At 41.8% G+C, this 24,243-nt stretch overlaps 1 protein-coding gene across 1 annotated transcript in view; it reads right to left on the reverse strand.

Annotated features, from left to right (window-relative positions):
* OBSCN (obscurin, cytoskeletal calmodulin and titin-interacting RhoGEF) overlaps window positions 1-24,243 on the reverse strand; it is a gene marked incomplete at both ends in the record, with an annotated part of 186,125 nt that overhangs the window by 13,589 nt on the left and 148,293 nt on the right. The window contains 14 exons of the mRNA XM_082305313.1: window positions 685-762; window positions 1,333-1,378; window positions 2,112-2,264; window positions 2,771-2,797; window positions 3,347-3,519; window positions 3,667-3,744; window positions 4,842-4,902; window positions 5,484-5,684; window positions 6,323-6,404; window positions 6,891-7,059; window positions 8,954-9,066; window positions 9,408-9,541; window positions 9,879-10,002; window positions 12,444-12,701. Of these exons, the coding sequence (XP_082161439.1) occupies window positions 685-762; window positions 1,333-1,378; window positions 2,112-2,264; window positions 2,771-2,797; window positions 3,347-3,519; window positions 3,667-3,744; window positions 4,842-4,902; window positions 5,484-5,684; window positions 6,323-6,404; window positions 6,891-7,059; window positions 8,954-9,066; window positions 9,408-9,541; window positions 9,879-10,002; window positions 12,444-12,701 (1,697 nt within the window). The remainder of the gene's footprint in view (window positions 1-684; window positions 763-1,332; window positions 1,379-2,111; window positions 2,265-2,770; window positions 2,798-3,346; window positions 3,520-3,666; window positions 3,745-4,841; window positions 4,903-5,483; window positions 5,685-6,322; window positions 6,405-6,890; window positions 7,060-8,953; window positions 9,067-9,407; window positions 9,542-9,878; window positions 10,003-12,443; window positions 12,702-24,243) is intronic.

Below are 24,243 nucleotides of genomic sequence, written 5' to 3' on the forward strand. Positions count from 1 at the left end.
TGCTTGAGATTTTCAAAGACAGTCTGGCCACTCAAAACAGATGGAAAAGGAGTTTTTAACAGAACACATCAGATTAGAGCCTAGCTGGAATAAATGACCTCAAATCCGTCGACTGCAGTACAACCTACGGTGACTAAGGCCAACAGAAGACCTACCATACTGTAGGAGGTAGGCTTCATCTGCTCTAACTTCTGCCATGTGAGACATCTCGGTTGAAGTTGAGCAGCTGGCCTCCCCTTACAGCCAGCAGAGAGAAACAGGCATCTTCGGAAGGCAAACAACCTGATTATTTTAGAGAACTTCAGCAAAAGACGAATCTTCTTGGGACGTGTCTATAATTCGGTACCAAGAGCAAAGGCAGCTGAGGGTACCTAACTGAGACACAACCATGTGTCTTACAGGCACCTGCATTAGCCAGATGATTCCCAGGCAGTAAAAGCCTAGATAATTTATTTCTGCCACATCCATTGACCACTGTCTTCTGCTTATTCCCCATTCATAGCCAAGCTGAGATCTCTGCTGTGCTCGCTGTCCTAGCCTGATAGACTTCAAAAGATGCAAATTTAATTAAAAAGAAATATAAGTAAATGTATACAGATATAGCCTGATAAACTTCAAAAGATGCAAATGTAATTAAAAAGAAATATAAGTAAAAAGAACCAACATAGATTAAGGCCAACTCACCTGCCACTTGCTCCGAGCCACGATGAATTTGAGCTGCTTGGTGTTAATGAAATGAGCTGCTTCGAGGGGGAGATTATGCTGCCAAGTGGAATGAGAGGAAAATCATTGGTTAAAAAATCCTGACTTCAGTTCCTGAGAAGTTTTGGTTTAGGATTCGCTCCTTCCAGAATTATTTTATTCAGGAATGTTACAATAGACCAAATGCTACAATCCTCTCATGGCTAAATTGTGGACAATCTCAGCTTTTCAATCATAAAAGCAAGCCCTGTTCAATGCATGTCATTAAATTCCTTTTTTTTTTTTTTGGTTAATTTTTAGCTCTTCTCCTCAGCGATTTAAGGCATTGGAATATAAACCATAACTTTGCTCTGCAAAACCCGTTTCCTTCTATACAGACATGCTATAGCTGCTCACATCAACAGTGATCTTTATCTTTTGAAAGGAAAGATATCTTGACATGTAAACACCAGTGTGTCTCCTCTTTGTGGAGAGCCATGCCTGACCTACTGCGTAGGACAGAAAGTAGGAAACCAAGAGAAAAAATAAACCAGCAAATAATCTAAAGCAGCTTTAAGAGCTGCCCCTCCAAAGGGCTCTTCCAACCTCAATATTTTTAATGACTTTACTAAAGAACCAGGACAAACTTACCATGAACCACTTGTGGGAAAGACAGTCCAAAGCACTTGGCCTGGCTCTGATAAGAGAAAAGATCACCATTTTAGTAGCAAGTCACTTCCAACAGCAACCACAAGATCTTCCTGAAGGTGCCTGCTTCACGTGGACACACGCATACAATTTTGTGTATGTCCTTAGGCTGCTGTTTTAGAGCTGAGAAGCCAAACAGACAGAGGCTTTCAACCCAAGGTTTCCTTCCCTTGAGGTGAAACTACCCTCCTTTTTCGGTCTGAGACTCCCTGCAGATCCTCAGGAAGACCCCAGGGCACTCCGCAGGGAGCCTGGTCAAGAGCCTCGAGAGCAGCCCTAAGAGTGACTTTGACTCTTTAGGTGGCCAGAGCAAAAATAGCTTTGGCAGCAGGCAGAAAGAACAGAAATGAAATTAAAAAGCAAGTGCCTGCAAACAAGCCTTCAAGCCACCTTTTGTACTTGAAATTGCTTAATGAATGCCGTTAATATTATTTAGTTCTCACATAACTCCCTCTATACCTGTCCTTGCTCTCCCCACTTCTCTATGTCATTTCAGAAACTCATCTGCCTGGAGGAGTCAGGGAGTGGGGACATCACCATACCAGAACCAGGCCAATTTGGCAAATAGCCAAGTTGCGTTTTGGGTAATGGGGAATAATAAGGAAGAATTAGGGCATAACGCACCACGTCTCACTCAGCTTTCTACTTTTCAAAACAACCGCGGCTCTGATGATACCAACGTCTTTGCACACTGGCTGTAGGAAGCACAAAAGTGCACTCACTTGGGGTTCTGCTGCAGGATCCCTTTCATAAAGTCCTTTGCATCTTCACTCAAGTGAACAAAATCAGGAATGGTCCATGAAATTTCCCCGTTCTGGATATTTAGAAGGGTTCCTCTGTCGTTCTCCCCAGCAAATGGAGACTTGCATGTTAAGCTTATTTATTGAACACCATAAAATAAAAGGAGACAGACTTTAGACTTTTATTTGCTGTTCAAATGACAGAAGCACAAATGCTTACATGGGGCTTTAAAATGCTTGAGGGACTCCGTGCGTGGGACTTGCAATGCTTGTGAGCAGTGCGTCCACTAACAGAGCATCTTTCCCCCCAGCATTACATGGCACTTAACTGAAGTATTTATCCCTGTGTCACAGATAAGGAATTAAGGGTTTGATTTTGCACAGCTACAGTAGGGTGTTGGCTAAACCAGGAAGGCTGAACCTCATCCACCACTCTCATCGCTAGCTGCAAGGCGAGCAGCTGTCAGGGACAATGACCAAAGGCCGGGGCAACCAGAGTGAGTAAAGGAGAAAACCACAAAAGAAATTGCCCTCATTACAGAAGGACTCAATGCTCCACTCGAATCCCTCACTTGAAGGTACTTGAGGGCTCTGACTGACAAAGGGATATTGAATGAGTCTTTCCAAGAAGATTTATTTACCTTAAATACGTGATGACTCCAACAGCCCTGAGGAGAGAGGGAACACAAATGTCAGGTGTTTGTCACTATTTCTCCATCCTTCTCGAGCACACAGCCCCTCCTCCTGCTGCTAGACACCCTGGCACAGTAAGACCACCTTCTTCTCCTCACCTTTCCAAGGAAAATAAATCCCAAAAGCTATTGTTTTCACCCTTCAATTTTTTTCCCTTCAACATTTTTTAAAATTGCTCGCAAGTAATCCTCCATTTTTAAAGCACAGATAGAGGAGAAGACTCAGAATACTTTTTTGGAGTTCCTTTGCCTTTTCTAGAAAACTCCTTAGGATCATCCTCCCTAATTTCTGCCTCTAATAAACATTATCTCCTCTAAGATGCTCCTTTGCATTAATTAGCTGTCAGAGTTCAATTATGGTTGAACAAAATAGACAGAAGGAGCTTTAAAGCCCTGAGGGGTTTTGGCTTCTCAGTGTTCACTTTCAGTTTGCTGTGTTGTTATCACTGCTCCATTTACTTATCAACAACAAATGGAAATTCAGGCCATCTAGGGCAAAAGCTTTTTAGAAAGATGACAGGTTACCAGATATCAGTTGCTTTTGACACTGGTGACTGAGAAACAATTTCTGGGGCAACAAACTCCGGAGACCCGTATTTGCTGAACTGAGGCTCAAAGGGCGTGATCTTCTGAGCAAATCCGAAGTCACAGAGCTTAAGGTCTTCCCTCTCAGGATAAACCATGAGGATATTCAGCGGCTAGCAAATGAAATAAAAGAAAAGGGAGAAACTTCTCTTGAAAGCAGGCAATATTTTCAGTTGTAAGTAAGAATAATTCGAATAGAGAGTGCCCATTCCCTGACCAACAAGAGGCTATGATAAGCTAGACCTGCCATTGCACATTACCTTAATGTCCAAATGAAGGATGTTGTTGTCATGAAGATACTTGATTCCTTCCAAAATTTGCTTGATATACAATTTGACCTAAAAATTAAATCAATTATTAAACAATTATGAAACATTAATCGTAAATAAGAGGGTCCTTGATTCCACCAACATTGTTAATATATCAGGGAGGGAGAGGTTGAACTAGAAATACTTTTAAAACTAGAATGAACTTCTTATATTACTCTTGCAGTTGAAATAATAATAACATTACCCCGTCGAAGGAAGCTGGGCCTCATGTGTGACCACATTGCCCTCCTGGAGCCTTCTATGTGTCAAAAAGCCCTTACTTTAAAAAAAAAAACAAACAACCCTACAAACATGCAAAAAAGAGATCCAGATATCCTCAAGTTTGATGAACCTTATCAACTGTCTAACTTATCTAACTCAAACTCAGCTCTGGCTTGGTGTAAATCAGGCAAACACATTTAAAACACAAATACATTTTGAAACTCTGTTGTAAACCTATTTTCTTGACCATATGTAGATCCAATCTGACTATGACTGAACAAGGAGTGAAGATGTACAGCTAGCTTCAGCTTTGGAAGTCCTCTACCTTTGACATTTCATAGTGTTAGCTGACATTTGATTTTTAAACGTCCCTTCCAACCCAAACCATTCTATGATATTTCCCTGAGTATTTCTAAGAAAAATCAATTTTACCAATAAATATGGGACACGTGGCTACTAGATGGGAGGTGTGAAACGTTTTGAACTTTGAGCACCAAGGATCTCAAAAAGCCCCTTAGAAACTGTAATTTCAGCCCTTGGTTTGGAGACTGAAAGGGAGTGGATAGAAGTACAGTTGCAAGTGGATAAAGCATTATTAAGCAAATGAACATATAAGAGCTCCGGGTGACAGATAGCAAAGCAGCGATGATAATAGAGCAAATATCATCTGTATTAGGCTGAATGCAATGCTGGTGCTCAAAAATACTGGCTGTTTCTAGTTATTCCCCAAAGAAACTCAACTTAGTAATGACAGCTGATGGGAACACATTTTAAAGGCTGATTCTGTTTTGACAGATTATCACTGGTTCAAAGACATTCCTCACACTCAAAAAGGAAAATGCAGCTGGAAGGTACTCTGGCGGTACCCACCACATCTGGGCTTTCAAACGAGAAAGGAAGATTACCTCTGCTTCAGTGACAACACTCTTCTTGAATAAACGGTCAAGGAGCTCTTCGCTGGAGCATCTGACAATGTCATTAAGGGAAAACAGAACTACACCTGAATGCTTATTTTTACTTTGTAACCACCTCTGTCCAGCTAACAGCAGAATTCATGAGGTGATCTCAGGCAACGTGATGTGCATGCAATTCATTAAAGTCTCTATTGCAGCAGTGTCCTGCTTGCAGAATGGGGCTGCTCTAAACCTATGCTCCCTGCAAGCAGAAGCATGGCATTGCTTGTGCTAAAATCTGCCTGTTGGCTATGGGCTTTTCTGCTCTGCGCTGCATTTTCCTGGTGCTCACCCAGACTGGATCTCATGGAAACAGAGTCCTTCTCTTCCAGACATTTCAGAAAAGAGTTTTGGTGCTTAACAACTCATTCACACTTGTATATACAAGTATCATGATTTTTCCTAAAACAGCAGAAACATAGTACTTCAGTGAAGATCTCGCAGAGCTATGCTATCCCGCAGTGCAGAGAAAGGTTATGCGTGTCCTTTTATCTCAGGCAAAACCTAAAAGTGGTTAATCGCTTAGTTATTAAATAAATGACCTCTCCCTAGTACTTCCCAGCCTCCTCAGGCAAGCAGCACAGAAAAGGATACAACTCCAGAATCAAAATCAGCGTTTTCCGTGTTTCAAACTGATCCAGGAGCCTGGTAATTCTGTCGTGGGACAGAGAGGCAAGAATATCCCTCTCTTGATGTGCTCGAGCCTTCGTTTTGCTTCGTAGAGGTATGAATTTGGCAGCACAAGACACTCTGTTCCCTTTGTGTACAACTCGTTTCACAAAGCTGAAGCAGCCCCTGTGTAAAAATCAAAGGACAAGCCCTGCTCAGGCTTGGCTGAAAGCCCTCTGCACAGCAGGTGTAGACCTTTCCATGTCCCAGCCTTTGACAACTCCCTACTGCTCAGGGCTTAAATTCTCCAACATAAAAAGCTCATTTTCCTGTATGTGAGGTGCTATTGCCCTCTCCTGGCTGTCTCCAAAGCTAAGCAACGAGTTCACATCAAGGGAAAAGCTGTTTCAGGTGATACAGCTTTGTGCTGACAAAGGCTGATGCTCTTGGATCCGTTGGAAGGACGTGGTGCTTGTGCATACGTCGCTATGGGCTTGTGATGCTAACATTGCCAAGAAGCCATACTTGGGCACCTATCCTGCCAGCCTCTGGCTCGTATTTTTTCTGGTTGGAGCTACCTGGACCTATGGAGTCCTCCTACATGGAGGCTGTGTGGACTCTCCCATCCTCTGTCAGAAACCTCAGGAAAGTGTTTCCAGCACACCTGCAATGGGGTGACCTCCCACTTCTGCCAGTACTTTGACCTTTTCAGACTTGTCCACAGCTGGGCCCACCTCTGCCTCTGGTTACACATGCTCAGCAGCTCAGATGGACAATTAGACAGTCTCCAGCAGTGATGCTATACAGTTGGAAAATTCATTTACCTTCCAATCTCCTGCTTAACCTCATAAAGGGAATGGAGCTTTCTCCTGGTGGCCACTTTCTTTGCTGCTTGGTCTTTCTTAGCTTTGGAAATGAAGGAAAATATAAGTGTTAATATTCAGACAGCAGTGCAAAGTTATTACAGGACAATTTAAGGCAGGAAAAATTACAGGGGTCCTCTAAACGTCTGCACAGAATTAAGTGGAGCTGTTTGATGACAGAACCTGTCAATACGAACTTTGGGGCTGCATCGTCACCTGACATAAATGAGAAGAGCCAGGCTAAAGAGCAGAACACCACCAAAGACATGGCCTCACTTATTTCTGTGGCCCATTGTATCAGTTCATCATGTAGTCCGAAGCAGAGGAAAACAAAAAAATTTCACTTGTATATATATGTGTAGGTCATTAGATCATTCGCTTTTATACTGGACCCAGCCGTACTGGTAATACACAAATGCTATGCAGGAATACAGAGCAGATGCCATATGGGTACCAGAAGATGACTGCAGCAGAGTACGTATTGCACTGGCTATGGAAGCAAGTCCTGCAGCTGAAAGAATGCCATTACCTTCGTGTACGATAAGCTCTGCTTTGCACAAAACCTCCCCTCCTGCATTTTTGGCAACGCAGGTATAAACACCACCATCTTCCGAGACAGCATTGTCCACGACTAAGAAATACGTTGTTCCTTCCTTCCCTTGGTGGATCCTGTTGCTGTCTGTCAGCAATGAAGTGCCCTGAAAGAATGAAATGACATTTTAGCACTGGAAAAAACAAGATGGAAACAGATGTTTCTTCTCTTCAAGAAACAAGATACAGGAGCAGAGCTACAATACAGACTGTTTAGGCTAGCAAATCTCACTAACAAAATGCTGGCTGAAGAAGTCCCCCATGTCTAACTGTTCCTCTGCTTCCACATTACCCAATAACATTTTGTTTCATAACCCATTCATAGGAATATAGGCCTGGGAGGGATCACCAGAGCTTTGTGGTTTATTCTTCAGCTCTCCCAGCACACCATGCCTGAGCAGTCAGCCCAGGGAGCACGAGGATCAGCCACTTTGCTCCTGCCTGGTCTCCAGCTTGTGCTGGCACTTCTGCTGCCTAATACATTCATAAATGCTATGAAAAAAGGGACAGGAGGGAGCGTGTGTGACACAGAGAGCAGATTATGAAGATTTGCAAAAGGAACTTATGAGACCACTTGTCTGGGCAGTAAAGTGCCAGAGAAATGTATATAATACAATAAATGTAAAGTGATGCAACGCTATTCCCCCACATGAAATGTCGGTCTCTGAGCCGTTCCTTATCACACGGGAGCAAAACTTTGAGTTACAGTAGATCGCTCCATGGCAGCACCAGCTCAGTGCTTGGCGACAGTCCAAAAGTACCAGATGTTAGAAATTATTAGGGAAGAAATGAAGAATAAGACAGAAAGCATCATCTTATAAATCCTCGGTTTGCCCAGGGTGTGGTACTGTTGCAGCAATGTTCTTTCTCTAACAGCTTCCAGATGAGGATTGACAGAGCAAGTTGGGGCTCTTCAGCCTGGAAGGGAGGCTCTAGCAATGCGACACGATAGAGCTGTACGGAATTATGAATAGCCTGGCGAGTGGGCTGGGATTAACTTCTCCTGGTACAAGATGCAAGAGCCAACACATGAAGCTTGTGGTAAACGCGTACAGAAAGCCAAAAAGAGGTGGCACTTCAGGATAGTGTCATTGGGTTGAACTCCTTGACAAAGGACACTGTACACGCAAGACGCTTGCATGGGTGCAAGAGGAGACTGGATTAGCACGTGGAGAGCTTTACTGTGGGTTAGTAACTAGATAAAAGTTCAGCTAGCTTGCGGTAACTCTGAGCTGAAAACGTCAGAGATTGCAAGAATATGAGCAGGGCGTATCATGTATTCTTGCCTTGTTCTTACTCTCTTCAAGATGTTCAGGTGTGTGCATGTGCATGTGCGTGTGTGCATAGGAGGGGGTTCTTTGCATTTTTGCTTGTTTTTTTAGGGTTATTTTATTTACCTGAGTAGCTCATCCTTGCACTTCCCATATAGAAAAAAAATGGAATAAAACTTGTGTGTACAGAACACTTAGTTGGACAGAAGAGTTACAGAAAATCATTACGGAACAACACTGGCTTATTTCAGGGGCACGACAATATTCTCAGGAATAATAAATTACGTCTCCTTCCTTTCTATGGGCTATTCATTGTCCTTAGTCACACTCATTTTACCAATTGGCTGCAGAAAAGATACGGAGCCTGGAAGTCACGTTGACAGTTGGAATAAACCACTCAATCCCATCCCTGACCCCAAAACTACAGCACACATGGTGGTGGCTCTCAGGCAGGAACCAATCGCCCCTCCTGCTCATCTTGGTCCCCAAAACCATTCTGGTTGCCCTCTCTGCGAAAGGAGCCACAGTGACACTGGAGACAACACAGGGTGAGATGCACGGTTGGTGGTTCCAGCGAGAACCGCAGCTGGTTCAACAAAGTCTACGGATATGACCCAGAATCAGTGTAAGAGGTGTGGGATGAAAGAGCAAAAGAAATTCCCCGCAGAAGTACCGCACTACGGTCCTTTCTGTGGTCCTCACCCTCAGCCAGAGAAAAGTCTGCGCTTACCTTAAACCACAAAACAGTAGGCTCAGGGGTTCCTTCAATGACTGCTTGAAATTTGGCACGCTCCCCAGAATTCACCTGCACATCCTCTATTGTCACTTGCATATAGGGAGGACCTGCTGAGACACAAGGGTTTGCTGCATGCACACCACCATGACTTTATTCATAGTGTGCTGATGTAGGTTGAGTTACTCAAATGGGATTTATAGGACTGGCCATTTAGGATGTAACATTAGCTTAATGTTAAAACAGGAGATATCACAGCGGTATATTTGGATTTCTTTATACTGGTATTACTTTTAGGCTTCTTCATGCTTATCTGTTACTTTTTGTTTAATAAACAGTTACTGCTGAAGAAATGGAAGTATTTAAAAAAACAATCATCAGAAATTATTACCAAAAGAGAAGACAAGGACGATCATAGGATGTGGGAAAGGGAAACAAGGTTCTTACTTACTTGTTGGGGTCTTCTCCTCAGTCTTATACACACAAGTTCTTTCCGTGGTCTCAATATAAACCTCACTGTGTACATCCCAGACCACATCTCCTTCTCTTCTGTACCAGCCTCCTGCCCCCGCAGCTGGTGATGTTCTTTCATGAAGCCCAAGAGAAAAGATCATTACGTAGTCACATACAACTACAGAGACAGAGGATTACACCCTGCCGTTGATCTGTGTGTTTAACCACCAGACACGTAATTATTTACTTAAAATTAATACAAGAAGAATTTTGTTTTGGGGGAATTAATTTCTCTCCAACCTTTTCTATCCTTCTTGCACAATGCATGTATGAACAGGATTCTAAAAATCGTAACAAACCTACAAGAATCAGTTCAAGTCACCACCTGCTTCCTCCACCACAGAGGACTTGTTTTTTTTGTAAGGAAGTCTACCACATTTGGGAATCTGTATACTGAGATGGTATTTACCTGGTAATAGGAACAGTGCGCTCCTGAGTGCTTTCATCTCCAGCAGCTGTCTCTTCATGGGAAGGACCAGGACTAGGCTTTGGCACACGTGGTTCTTCAGCTGGAATCTGCCTTCGTGCTTTGTCTGGCAGCAGAAATAAGGCAAGTTAGACACGTCACCTGTGACGGCACACCTGAAACCCAGAGCAAACCTTTGGAGCCATCTCTAGTCTGCCTTGTGTCAGAACCGAGTCCATCTGACCTCAGCTGAGTGCAATCACTGAAGCTAAGACGAGAATTTGGCCCTTTTGAGAAGACCACATGAAGCAAAGGGCTTGAATAACATCAGAGAGACTGAAGGGTGGCACATTGCTGACTGGGCAAAACTAACTTTTCTGTAAGGAAATGCACACCGACAAAAATAGGAAAGGCAGTCAGTAGGGACAAGAAGAAATAGGATGACTGGAAGGATAGCATGGGTTCAATACATTCTTTAAAGGAGATAATTTAACTGTGTTTGAGTTCCAGCTCATGGCTATGATGAAATCATAGAATCATAGGATTATTTATGTTGGAAAAGACCCTTAAGATCATTGAGTCCAGCTGTTAATCTAACACTATGAAGTCCACCACTAAACCATGTCCCTAAGTGCCATGCCTGCACCTTTTAAATACCTCCAAGGATGCCCAGCATTAGCTTCGTACACATGAATGCTTCAATTAATTAAACTTTGCATTATGAGAACAGCTCTTGACTCACTAGTGCAATCACAGACAGCATCAGTGAAATGAGTAAGCTTACATCAATGTAAAACTAGTGGTCAAGGCAGGCCCTAGCTGGGGGTACAACTAATATGGAGATAATATGGAGGTACGCTAATATGGAGGACCTAGTGATGTTATAACGTCAGCATTGGTGCACCTCAACTGAGTTCTTTGAAAAAGTCCTTGTCCAACTCTAAGTTACACCAGAACAAGGTTTGGCATCTGGGCTTATAGGAACAAGGAAACAAAAAGATGGTGCAGCTTGACAGCAGTTCAGGTATTGTCCTTCTTTTATTATTAATTATTTTATTAGGTGTATCTTCAAAAAATGGTTTGATCTTTCATACCAGAAGTACCCGATTGCCTTTTGATGTTGACCATTGGAGTTACCCCATAGGATAAAGCGCATCATCTCCTTTCTCATCTGAGGAGAAAAGGTTAAATCAAGAGCAGTCTTCTCCCCAGCAGGAAAGGCCTTTTTGGGGAGCACTCAAGGGATGTTTGGTGCTGGCTGGTTTGGGAAAAAAGCAGCAGTTTCTAGAAATCACATAAAACAGCTCTATTGGGGTGGAAGACATGGTTATTCGAGGCATTACTGGCAGTCACAATACCAGGTTGGTGGGATTGTGCTTTCTTATTGCCAGCACTATTGAAATATTTGCCTTCTTTTTATTCAAAGTATGTGATTGTAGAGACAGTTGTCAAGTCTCCATCTTATTAAAATAATTCCTCATATTAATAACACTCAGTTTTCTCAGATGGGAGGACTGCAAAACCATCTCATTCACTAATTTACTCTGTAGTTATGACTAAGGAAATAATCTGCTAGTCGACATTTTACTTATGATTTTTGAGTCATCCTGCTTCACCAGAGGATTATTGTCACAAACTATTTCCTACTATAAAGGAAACAAGGTTTTAAAGCCCTGACATTTTTTTATGCAGTTATTTTGGGTCTGATTCCATGAAAAGCTTCTATCCTTGTTAAGTTTTAGACAAGAATATCTTTTCTTTTAAACAGCATCTGCAGTTTGAGGGCTGAAGGCTACTTGGCATCGTCCTTTTAAGTTGACACTGGTGGAGGACAGTTACTCTGACTTGACAGTGACAGCTTAGACAAGTTGTTATGGCAGAAGGAAGAGAGGAAGGATTGCCACTTATTCATGTTTTTTTTTTAAAAAAAACCAATGCAAAGACGAAAGACTTGTTCTCCCAGCAAGACACAGTCACACACATCATTGGTTTTAATCACATGGAAACTGTTAAGGAGTCTATCAAGGCTCCAGGGCCAGTGAAATGCAGGTGAGCCTGATGCGCCCAAAATCCTAGAAAGTCTCCGGCACTTGATACAGGGGTGTTAAACACATTTCGAGCTTGTTTATGGCAAATGATAAAAGAAAAGCAACCTCCCTTACCCACCCCAGCAAATAAAAAAAAAAAAAGACTTCTAGAAATGTAAAGGAGGGGGGTCCCACCCCACCTTTTCCCAAAAAAAACTTGAAGCAAGTCCAGGGTCAAAGGACTAAAGGTAAAAAAATGCCCAATCTCTCCATTTTGGGCAGGTAATGAACCAAACTCTACTTCAGACACAGTTTTCAAACACCTTCTGTTTCCAGAAAGATCTGCTTCAAACCTGTGTCCAACCTAATCCCAACCCACAGTCCCACATTTCTTTGGGTCTGAATGCCCTCTCTTAATCTATAACTGCTCAAAACACAACGAAACAGAAAAATGAGGGGAAAATTATCATTATTGGCATGTTCAATATTTTTGTCTCTCTTGACTCCCATGGGACATTTTCCAGATTCATGCCAAACCTACCATGACCTCCAGCAGTCTGAGTTTGGGTACTGGCTTCATGAACTAGCATAGAGGACCTGGCTGCTCTTTCTGCGTGGTCTGAAGGAACAGACCCAGGAAGGCCAAGGCCACCAGCTCCTCCTCGCATGCCTGGGGGAAGAGTCACCAGCAGTGACGCTGAGTCCACGAGTTTCTTTAGAGCTGTCTTGATCTCCTTATCAGCACGCTGAAGCGAGGCCTGGACAGAAGTCTCCATCTCTGATTGTGGGGAAGTCATTCCTACAGACAAGAAGAACAGCTTTTCTCTCTTCAGGGTAAAAAGAAACCAGCAGCATCATCCAACCCATGGAACTATTTTCAATCATATCATTTTCCCCTCCTAAAGCACAGAGCTGATGCAGAAATGCTTATTCCAGCAAGAGGGAATATAGCTAAGACTTAAAATAAGAAGGTTGGCACAACACACTTCAGAAAGACGCATCTCACCAAGTCGAGGACACTGTGCCACACTGCACACACACCCGGCCTCTCCCCAGACAGCGGAACAAAGGATCCATCTCCCAACTCAACCCTACGTTGGCTGGTCTGTCAAAAACACCTTTATTAAGATCAACAAAATGAACCCAGCGGTGACCCATTGCACTGATACAGACCCTATGTGCAAGGAGGACGTTATTCTCACAGGGAAGGAGAAAGAGTAAGCAGGTACCAGCCTCATCGGTGACTCTGGAGAAGGGCAGGGGAAAGAAGGGAGGGCTGTTCTGCTTCATGAGCCTGTAAGTCAGAGAGGATGACAGAAAAGCTACTCCTTGCTCTAGACTAATGTATTTGTCCTACTTTACAATATCTGTATATTTTTGCTGGGCTTTGCACTAGAAGTTACCTGAGACTTTTAAATTTGTACTGGACTATGCCTTTGCAAGATACTCTAGAAGCAAAGTCACCTGCTCTGTACAGTAATGCACAGCAGTTGTGTATAAGGAAGCATTATACAGAGGAAGATATAACTTCTGCCTCAAGAAACTCACAGTCTGGAAGGCAGAGAGAAAAGACAAAAGCTTTCCACACAGAAAAAATGGATTTTCAAGCCTACGGCTTTGCAGAACGGCCACTCAGGAGACAAATACCATGGTCTCATCCCCAGCCAGCGCTGGTAGAAGAAACTAGGCTAGGATGCGATCATAGGACCTCAGGAGCTCCTCTCATCCAATCTCCTGCCCAATACACCTTCCACAAAACTTGAAGAGGCACAACAAGGGGACAGACGATATATAGGGAAACCCTCAAGTAACCGTAAAGACAGACAAAATGCATGTCAGATTAAGACAATTCATCATGTTCATGACGCGATTGCTTGCCAAGCAAGAGTGCAAACTCAAACCATCATGTGGTTCAAGAAAAAAATAAGAGCACTTACACACAAACGGCTCTGACTTGTTTAATATCATTGACGCAGGAGCATGTCCTGTAGATGTTTTGATTCTGCTCCTTTCCTATCCTTAAGAAAGGGAGTCCCCATGACAGACCTTAGCAGGTAAAGTTGAAGGCTACATTTCGATCAGCCCCCTTTGAAGACATCTCACTTGATTTTTGTTTTCAGTGTCCTCCCCATGAGCATAGTAGTTACGAAATAGTTCAGTTCTGGGTTTATTGGTGGAAAAAGCAAATTTTGCTCGCACGATGTCCCAGACTGCCCATCAGTGTTCATCAGCACTGGGTCAGATGGAAGATCTTTAAATATTTTCCTAGATAAATATTTTGATTTTCTGGTGCTCCTGTTGTGATTGCTGCCAGCTGGTGCTGTCCTATGAGCTGGGCAGCTGCCAACAAGTGAACTGTTTGGAAAGGCATGAAACACTCTTAGTATCTCTCAATGAGAAAATATATTCACAGGTATATACACACAGGTTACATATAACCACGTCTCCCCCACGCTGCTGATACCAGCACTTTCCTCCCTGTTTAGGGATGTTACACACTGTGATTCAAGCTGCTGACCTGAGGAACTTCAATATTAGCTAGGTACGTCAAACTTACACCGCAGTGATGACACACCTGTGATGGACAGCCTGTTTACCAATTCCGAAATCTCAACCGTGAACCTTTCCACCCCACATCTCCTTCAGTCAATAACCAGGAACACAAGACTGACATGTATTTTCAACTTCTAATTCAGCCTCAGAGAAGGACCCAAGGGGACGAGCATCGTTCAAAATTATTGACTCATAGATCTGAGTTGGAAGTATCCCTAAAACCAGGTTCTTTCAGTTCAACATTTCTGAAACTGTCCATAAAAAACAGGAGCCAGAGCCCAACTGCATTAATATTCTTGGGCTGCAACCCAGCTCCTGCTGAAGTCAATGAGAGAAGTGGATGAGCTGATGGACTCTTAAGTGCCGTGAACAGAGAAGAACACAGAAACCCAGTGAGTTCAGTGACAGCTGATGCGAGACATTTATTGATATCAACTCAGCATCTAACAGCATATCTTGCATTTGATTTTTTTTTATGTGTTTTTTTTTCTTTTTGTACCTCAAGCAAACTGAAGTTTCCACTTTATTAATACCCATTTACCCGCAGGAATTTTAGTAAAACATTCTTTGTATTAAAATTTTTAATACAGCTGTATGTTTTCATCTACAAGAAATAAATCCCCACACGTCTCATTAGTTATCTACATAGTTTAATCACTTACAAGCATAATTTTTAACCTCCAGGAAAATATTTTGAAAGTATACGTAATGAACTTTTCATAAACCTTTCACTTTTCGAACAGAGTCCTGCATAGGATTTTAAAAATTCCTTTCAATTGATTCTCTTTTGCTTAAATTTCAAAAGAAAATGTAAACAGAGGTTAATTGCTTTAAGCTAATGAAGTAAAGTATAGTTATTTCTTCTACGACCATCTGAACTGCAACCTTTTAGCTTCTTTAGAAACACCTGAGCATCAACCACAACAGGAGGAAACCTCCACATTCTTTTACACATCTTTATTATCTTTTGGATGAATAATATAATTTTTGAAGACTATCATGGGCCAAATTCTTTTCTCAGCAGTATCTTTGTAAATCGGAATCAAATCCACTTCCTTCTGTGGAATTATTCTAGATTGATACTGGAATAACTGAGATCAGAATCAGGCCCAATATATAAAAGAAATATATTTTTAGTTTTGAAGGTATTTCCCTGTTGTATGTCTGTTACTTTCCAACATACAGTGCAATATATGAAAAAAGCACTAATATATATCCATCGTATTGCTTAATTATAAAACAAACAGTATAAACCAAGGAGATGTTATAAAAAGCAGGACAATAACATAAAAGAGGCTTGATTTCTTTCACCACGTATAATCACTGGAAAAGCGGTATACATATCATGAGGGTAGTGCACATGATATTACACATAACATCCTGTTTGGATATTGAAAGTAAAAGGCTGTGAAATCAATATGTTCATTTTAGTCAGCACATGATCAAGGTGCAGCCACAGAAGGAAAAAAAAAAAAATAACGTATTCTTTTCTACAAGCACCTTTTGTGAATTCAATCCCCGTTAGCGGCAATATTGCCCGGAGGACTCCAGAACAAGCTTCACAATTTTACCTAGCTGGGAACACCGAAGCAACGTCACACATCAACATTTCCAAGGCAAAAACTCACTCAATCCTCTCTCTTCGTGCTAGTTAGAAATTCAGCTGTGTCTGAGCATTTCTGGTTTCCCTGCACCATCTAAATGAAAACATTTTCTATCGTGACAGTGCTACACAACTCAGCTGGGACAAGGTGTTGGGACTCTTCACCCCACATCTCTGTCAGACAGAGAGGGCCAGTGCTTGGTCCTACTGAGATCAATGACAAACTCCAGCTGACTTCAACTGGGACCAATATTTGGGCCTATGAGCTCATTTCTTTCCAGGGCTGAGCAAATTGTTGAAGGTCCGTGCAACATCCATTTTTGGTGAAGCCAACAGGAATGGGCAACACTCAGTGCATCTTAGCCTTCCCCTCACAACCAGCGCTCCCGCTCAAAGCTCCAGAGAAACTCAGCAGAAGGCAGTACCTCTACAAGACAGCCTAACGTACATGGTTACAGTAATACGATGCAATTGCAACAGGCAGTGCTTCCAAGCAGCCCAATACATTTTGAACAGATGTATTTTTCAACCAGGCATTTATGGTAAAGATCTCCTTTCTTTCTTTATTTTTTTTTTTTTAAAAACTGTCTTTATGCTTCCGCTACTTTGCTGTAGCTCAGTGGTGAAATCCTCTTAGCACATATAGGAGACATTGTCCATCAATCTGTTAACAGTAATTTTTCACCACTGGCATGTACAGGAGACCAAATATTCTTCCAGTAATATTTATTGACAAAGACCACATTTGTGGGTCTTTGTATGTATTAGTATTTGATTATAGATGCAGAAGTCATTTTGTGCAGCGCTTTAATCTTTCAGTGCACGTTAAGTAAACCTATTATTTAAAAGATATGGTTTATAAATCCACTACACTAGAATGCAGAATAATGAAACCTACATCTTTAGACAACTAGGAAGTGGACTTGAAAATAGCAGTCATTTAAAAAAGATGGTCTTTTTTTACTTAAAGCAGAAGAGAACAACGAAATCCTTGCTTCCTCAAGTCAGTGGGACTTTCACCATTGACTTCAGTCAAATTAGGATTTCAACCAAAAGGTCTGAGCAGCCCTTTGCATCCCTAGTAAATGCAATAATTTCTATATGTTTCATTCCGTGGCAGAAGTTTAAAATAATGTAACCAGAATGCATTTGTTGAAAGGTTTATGAAGAAATTTTGATAGAGCTAATTGGTGTCAAAAGCATACAGCAGAGTCAAAGCAGCGTGAAGCTTCCTGACCTTCGGGCACACACAGTGACAGGAGATTGCTTTAGCTGGAACCAGCGCTCCTATCCTGGGCTGCTGAAGGGTGCCGAAAAGCTTAGATACTTTCACCTTCTTGCCACACCATAATTTACAAATTGGCACTTGAAATAATTTTAAAGTTCATGGACAAAAATGCACTTATTCATTTATATTTCTGTCATAGGCAGGAGAATCAGGCTTTTCCTAAACCTACCATCACTGCTCCACTATGGAATGATAAATGTTCACCTCGATCAAAGCTTTTAAAATTACAAACTGTTCTGACAGACATGTTCCCTTTAAGACTGGAAAAGCTCGACATATCGTATTTAAATATATTTTTCTCTAAGGTATTCCCTCCTACATGTTACTTTGTAATCTTCGCCATCAATTCCCCTCACCTACAACAATTTTGATTAGTTTTTTCTAAAACGCCATTTTCTTTTGTGTTGAAAATTATGCTTGCATCTCCTCAGCTTTGGGAGAGGTCTTCTGTGCTGATGTGCAAGGTAACAGGCTCGCCAACAGTCCCATAGCTGAGGGTTCTTGTGGAAACTTCAGTTTTAAAGCTTGACTGCCCGTTGTCTGGTGAGAGCTGGACTTCAGTGCAGAAAGATGGTTTCACTGTGAAGGAGGGACCAGGAGAAGCTGCCGCTGTTGCTGTGTGCAGTCCAGGCGTCACTGCCACGCAGGTATCACTCACATGGAAAGAGATGTTTGAGGGGCCTACAGACTGCACACCGGTTACTCTAGATGCTGACATGAACATGCCCCCAGGAATGGGCTCCTCAAACTGGCTGAAAAAACTTTGCCTGGGCTTGGGCACCACAGGTCTCCCCAGATTCAGCAGCACTGGCTTCCCAATCATTGGCTCGTTAATCTCTGTCTGGAGCACAGAGATCTCGCAGGGTTTGTCTGCCGTATGGTTCTGATCGTCACACCCGTAGGTCTCACCTTCTTCAGGAACATAATCTTCAAGATCCTCCAAAGTTAATACTTTGCCATTGTGGGTTAAGATTTTGCGGTCCCGGGTGCTAATGTCATCTGTTTGTAGTTCCTCTGGTTCATCAACTATAACGACATTATCCTCTTCTGGAAAGACATCTTGTATTACTTCAGGTACCCCCTCTTCAACAGGCCAAGATATGTCTAATTCATCTGCCTCCTCTGTAACCTCTGGACTCGCTGGTGAGAACAGAAGTTCGTGCTGGTCTGCAGCAGCTGTCTCAAAACTGAAGATCAAAGGCTCACCCCCGCAGGCAAGCAGCGGGGAAGCGACGTCTGACCCGTAGTGAGCACTTGTTTCCTGTGGGAAGCTCTTTCCTTCAGCTCCATAATCCATAAATGAATTATTTCCTAGTTGTTCGGACCCACACGGGGAGCTTCCGTCTTCGTTGCTGACTTGAGGTTCTTCCTGCTCAGTTGCGTACACCAGGGACTGGACATCGGCTTCAGAGAGACTGTCATTAGGCAAAGATTTTGACTGTTCCACCAAGTTATTGTTGGAGTTGTTTGTGTTTGGATCATCTTCTGGGGAACGTTTAGGCCTTGAGCTAGGAAAAGTAAATGTTAACACCCCTGAGTCATCTTTTTCTTGTTTTGCTGGGGAAGAGCCTCTTTTCCTTGTAGGTTTTGGTGGCTTTTTCACCTTGAATTCAATTATTTCTTCCACTTCAACCCATTTGGGCTTTTTCTCTTCCACCTTGGTCTCTATGACAACATCTCTAGCTGCTGCTCCTTGCCTGTCCTCTGGTTCTGTGACAAAAAGCATGGGAACAGCCGACATCGGTGTTGCCTCCTGCTCATGTCTGTGGACAGGCTGCCCGATCTTTGAAACATAAACCGGCTCTGGAGTTGGCTCCGCTCTTGGGGAGCGGGAAGGCGAATGACCTGAAGAAGAACGTGCGGGAGAAACCCTTCCCCTTTGTCTTGGGCTCTTCACCACAGTGGTTATGGTTTCCTCTCTGATGACAGAAAGGGTTGAAATGGAGTTGGCAGGAAGACGAGACTTTTCAGGGAGCCACACTCCACCAGCACATGCCATTGACGGTCAAGGCGCTACAGTGGGGTTAGTTTTGTGAGTACTCCAGCTTTTGGTGAAGCGTGTCATTTTGGAAGGGATACACACGCAACGCACACACCCACATGCCCATCTCCACTTACTTTCTGATCCAGGGAAAATCTCAGTGCCCTTTCCCCCAGGTCGATCCTAGCTCCATTAACCTCCTTGAGTGCATGAACACATGACAAGTGTGTCCAGCTGAGAAACGTTCTTCTGGATGCTGCTATATTTCATGTGCTTGTGTTGACCACCTACTCTGCTACTTTGGACCCGTATAGCAGTTTCACCCAAAGATTTTAAACACTCAAGGAGCTTAACCTTTTCCTGAGTATCCTTGGCTAAAATCCTGGCTTCATCAAAATCAATGGCAAAATGCCCTTTATTACAGTAGGGTCAGCAGCTTCCCCTTTTTTAATAAATGTAACATATCTCTATTTTGCTTATTAAAGACTCTTTTGAGACCAGAGATCTGCATTTTCACATGCAGAACAGTTACATTAAAAGGCCATTGAGCATTTGGAGACCAGGAAAAAAAAGTATTTCCTGCAGAAGTCATCTATGCCAAACTGTACTTATTTTTACCCTTCATAATATCATTTTTGCAGACACAGCCTGATCTTATTACCACCAATTGACAGAGAGGTACCAAACCAAGCTGGGATGCACGATTATAATTTCTCAGCATATTTCTGCTGGCCTTACTCTAGATTTTTTGACATATCCAAAGCAGTTGGGACCTCTCAGCATCCCTGTATAAATACACAGCTTGTGTCAAAACAATCTTCTGCTCCCATGCCAGGACAAACTTTGACTTTAAATGAGCCACAGATGAAATTGGACCAAACAGCTTTAAAATCTGGGGACAGGAACACCTAAACCCAGACTTCAATGCTCTTAATTTATATATTTAACATGCAGTTTTTCCTGCAGATTTTTCAGTGGCATTCCTTACATGGAAAAACTTGAAGGTAAAGACAACGTTTGCTTTGCAAACACAAGGAACCTAATGCTCTACAGTGGAGGTCGCTGGTTCAGTGGAGCAGGCAAAGCTGATTTTGTTTGTGTTGGGATTCTGTCCCTACCTCCAAGCAATGGGATAAAAAAAAGAATTAACTGAATGGTAAAGACAATGGCCTGAACTGGGATTATGAATCAAGACAATAGCTTTTTCATTTCTCTTTCTCCCCACCAGCCTCTAGTGACAGCCACGCAGGGCTGAAAGTCACCAGCTCTGCTCTCCAGCTCGCTCTGCTCTGGCCTTTGCTCTGAGATACAAAGAAGGGTGGAAGGAGCCCTTGTGACAGGAGAGCCCGTTTCTTCTATTGCATTTCTCTAACCATCACGGAAGACTAATTGTCTTAGATATATTGTAGCCTTTCTCATCTATTGGTCTCATTTTTGGAGTCTGGTATTGCCTTCTCCTATGGAGACCAGATTTCTTTCCACCATCAATCTCTCCCTTTGAGGATGCGGTGAAGTCCAGGACTGGATCAGTTACAGTGAGATTTCTTTTCTTCCAGAGCACCCTCTCTTCTACTCCTCATTTCCACTGCTTTCCCCTAGCTTTTCTATAGTTTTGCTATAGAGCGTTAAGGTCTACGCAGAGCCTTCGTAATGGCCACGGTGCCTTTCTGAATTACACAAAACTAAATCATTTTAGATAAAGACGAGAATGAATCCACATGTGCTTGCACTAGACTTTGCTCTACATTTCAAGGTTAAAATGCTTTTTTGGGTCTAGGATTTCCATATATAGACATTTGTTCAATCCCATCTCTAAATTATCTGTTATTTCCTACTAGTAGTTTCAAAGCTGCTTCTGTTCCTCAGGGCACTACACATTAAGGAGAGCTGGAGTGTGCCTTTAGAGACTTGTTCCCAAACTTAACCCCATCACTATCCCAATTCCAGCTGAGGTCCAGTCTAATGAGCTCGTGACCACATCCACTAGCAAAAGGAGGGGAATTTCTGTTGTTCTGAGATCCCACTCATAAATGTACCAACCTCCTTTGGGGCTGCAGCCCTTAATTTAGGAATCGCTTCTTGAGCTGTCCAAAACAATAGTCTGTGGAATTTACATGCCACAAATTTAGAAATTGGCTTAACTGATGGTATTTTGTATTAGTTTAATATTATTTAATCAACCAATATTAATGCTGCTGCTTGTGGTTTGAAATCATAAAGGGAAATGGAGGACTGTTAGCTGACTGAGGAGAGATGCTTTTATTTTACATCTCTTTTACATCTCTTTATTTTACATCTCTTTTACAGGTGATTTACAGGCACAGAGATGTAGAAAGATGAGATTTCCTAAGCTTTAGACATGGTCTGGCTCTGAGGGATTCCTTCCTGCTCATGACTTTTTCGGGATGTTTCTGAACATGATATATATAAAAAAAATATTTATCTGTTTAGCTATTGCACTGGTACCTGAACCCTGGTCCTTGAGATGGTATAAGCAGAAACACCTTCGTTTTCTGGTCTTTGCAGGGTAAAAAAGTCTAATGACTGGAGCTGTTAACTGGTGTGCTGAAGAGAGAGGAGCAAAGGCAGAACCCCTTTCTGCCTCTGCTGTCTGCTCTTGGCCTGTTCAAGGTGGAAGCTGCTAGGAAGGGGGACATGTCTTCTTATAAGCCACTGGCTCCAAATGGGCTAAGGGCATGGATCATAACTAACAGTCATCACAGAAAATAATAAAAGAGATAAAAGGTAAAAATTCTTAACCATATTTTAGCTGTCATTTTACCCATCCTCCTCACCATCTAATGAAAGTAAAAAAAGTCAACTTTAGCACCATGTCCAAGTCAAGGACTGATTTTAGCAATATTACAACTCTTAAGGGAATGCATTTCCCCAAAATATCCATTGTATTGTCACCTACTATCATTAGGACATGATTTGAATAGCTTGGAAGTGCTCTGACGGTCTACCGCAGAAGGGCAATGTCTCCCTTCCAGCACATGGAACAATTTTATTATGTATTTGTTTATGATATAAACGAGAAGATACTTTAAGATTTTTAATGGCCGATGAGCTTCTGGTCTACATATGACTGAGAAAGTACTGCTTTTTCCTGCAGTTAATCTTTATATGTTATAGACACCCAATATAAACCAGGCTCAAAGTATCCAAAAAGCCCCAGTCATTATCAGGAAAAAATTTCATATTAGAAATATAGAGACAGAAGGGGATAAAAATGTGCATCTTCCTTCTGCTTCATCATAAAAGGCTTTCCTGAAGAATTTAAAACAGAAAGCCAGAAGAAATCACTGTAAGCTCTGAAGTATTTGTTATATTTGTACTTTTTGTCGAGTAGCCAGTTCTCAAAGCTGGTTTATTTTTAACACTGAGAGTCAGACTCTACCTTCTTGAGGTCTTGTGCAACTCTGGCAGTATTCAGTGGAATTTTTTCACACGTAATATCATAAAAAAACTGACCCAGGCTGTGTCTAACACCAATACTGCTATTTTTTAAAAGAGATAGTAAGGTTTTTTTTTTTTTTCAGGTGGTCACTTTGCATAACACAGAATACCATGAGATGTGGTGGGATGGGAATGAACACTCTTGCATGGCCAATAAACACAAGCTTGTTATTGGATCATGCATAGGCAGCAAGGCAAAACACAAATGTTACAAAAAAAAAAAATCAGCACTTACATGATGATGGTTTTCTTGGGCACTTTAGTCTCTTGTTCAGTGACTACAAAGAAAACAGTATGAACAGCATGGGGTTAAAGAAAGGCAAAAGCTGAAATGATTAAATTAACTTTGCTCAGTTAATCAAAATAAACTGGAGTGAAAAACACAACTGTACCATCCCATCCATGCTTTCTGTGGTTATTTCCAGCATCTTCTTTAGTGTTTCTGACCAAGAATGAGAATTCAGAGTGCTCTCTGAACACTGAATGATTTAGCTTTGAAATTAAATATTTTGTGGAGAACAATATTGCAAAATCTGTTTATTCTACCATGAGATTCTGACATTTTTGTTTGCCAGGTCAAAGCTAGAAAACAAGGTCCTATTTTTTTTTCCCTTTTTTTTTTTTTTCTTATGATAAAGTAGTGATGGTGTGAGAAACCTGAAAATGCCTTGATCTGGAAAATCCTGGAGAGCTGACATTCTTTAAACTGTGATTTCACTTACTAGAAAAAAGAATTTCCTCAAACACTGAACAGTTTCCAAGCTTTTGTGGACTGGGTGCAAAATCCAAGCTGATAACAATGAAAACTAAAATAATTATCATCAGTACAGAAAATCAGTATCAAAAAAAACACCCTAGGAAACCCAGGAGAGCCCTGTAATACGCCTATGTCTACTCCATCTCTTTTTTGCTATAATTTGCGATTTTTCCTGACCCTGGTCCCATAACAAACTAGAAGCTGTTGATGCATCTCAGGATCAAAAGAAATGATTTAATGATTTTGCAAATATTTCTTTGACATTTTTTAAAAATAAGAAAGATACCATTTGAAGAGCTCATAGAGATTTTTGGCAGGTTCCCATCCTATCTGCTGGAGTAAAATTAAGACACCATTTGAACCCGGCTGCTTTGAACACACTCTGAACTGCTGAACCTACTTGAGATATAAAAAAAGACAACGGCAAGGCCCACTTTGTGTTTAATAAACTAGTAAAATTTCTAAAAAAAACCTTAATTTAATCTCAAAGTAATTTTTCCAGCAATTGGTTTGCAATCTTCCAGCCAGCCTATAATAAATAAGCTCTGGTAATTTTCAGTTGGCACAATTAAAAGTGAATTGCAACTTCCAAATGTGTCTATAAAATCACAAAGAGTTCTTGCCCAGGGAACTTGTAGCGTCTGTGTCATTTGTTTAATAACTTATGATTAGTGCTGATGTTTTCAATAGTGTCCCAAAA

This window comes from Platalea leucorodia (genome assembly GCF_965183815.1).
Source record: "Platalea leucorodia genome assembly, chromosome: 1".
Classification (NCBI taxonomy): Eukaryota; Metazoa; Chordata; class Aves; order Pelecaniformes; family Threskiornithidae; genus Platalea; species Platalea leucorodia.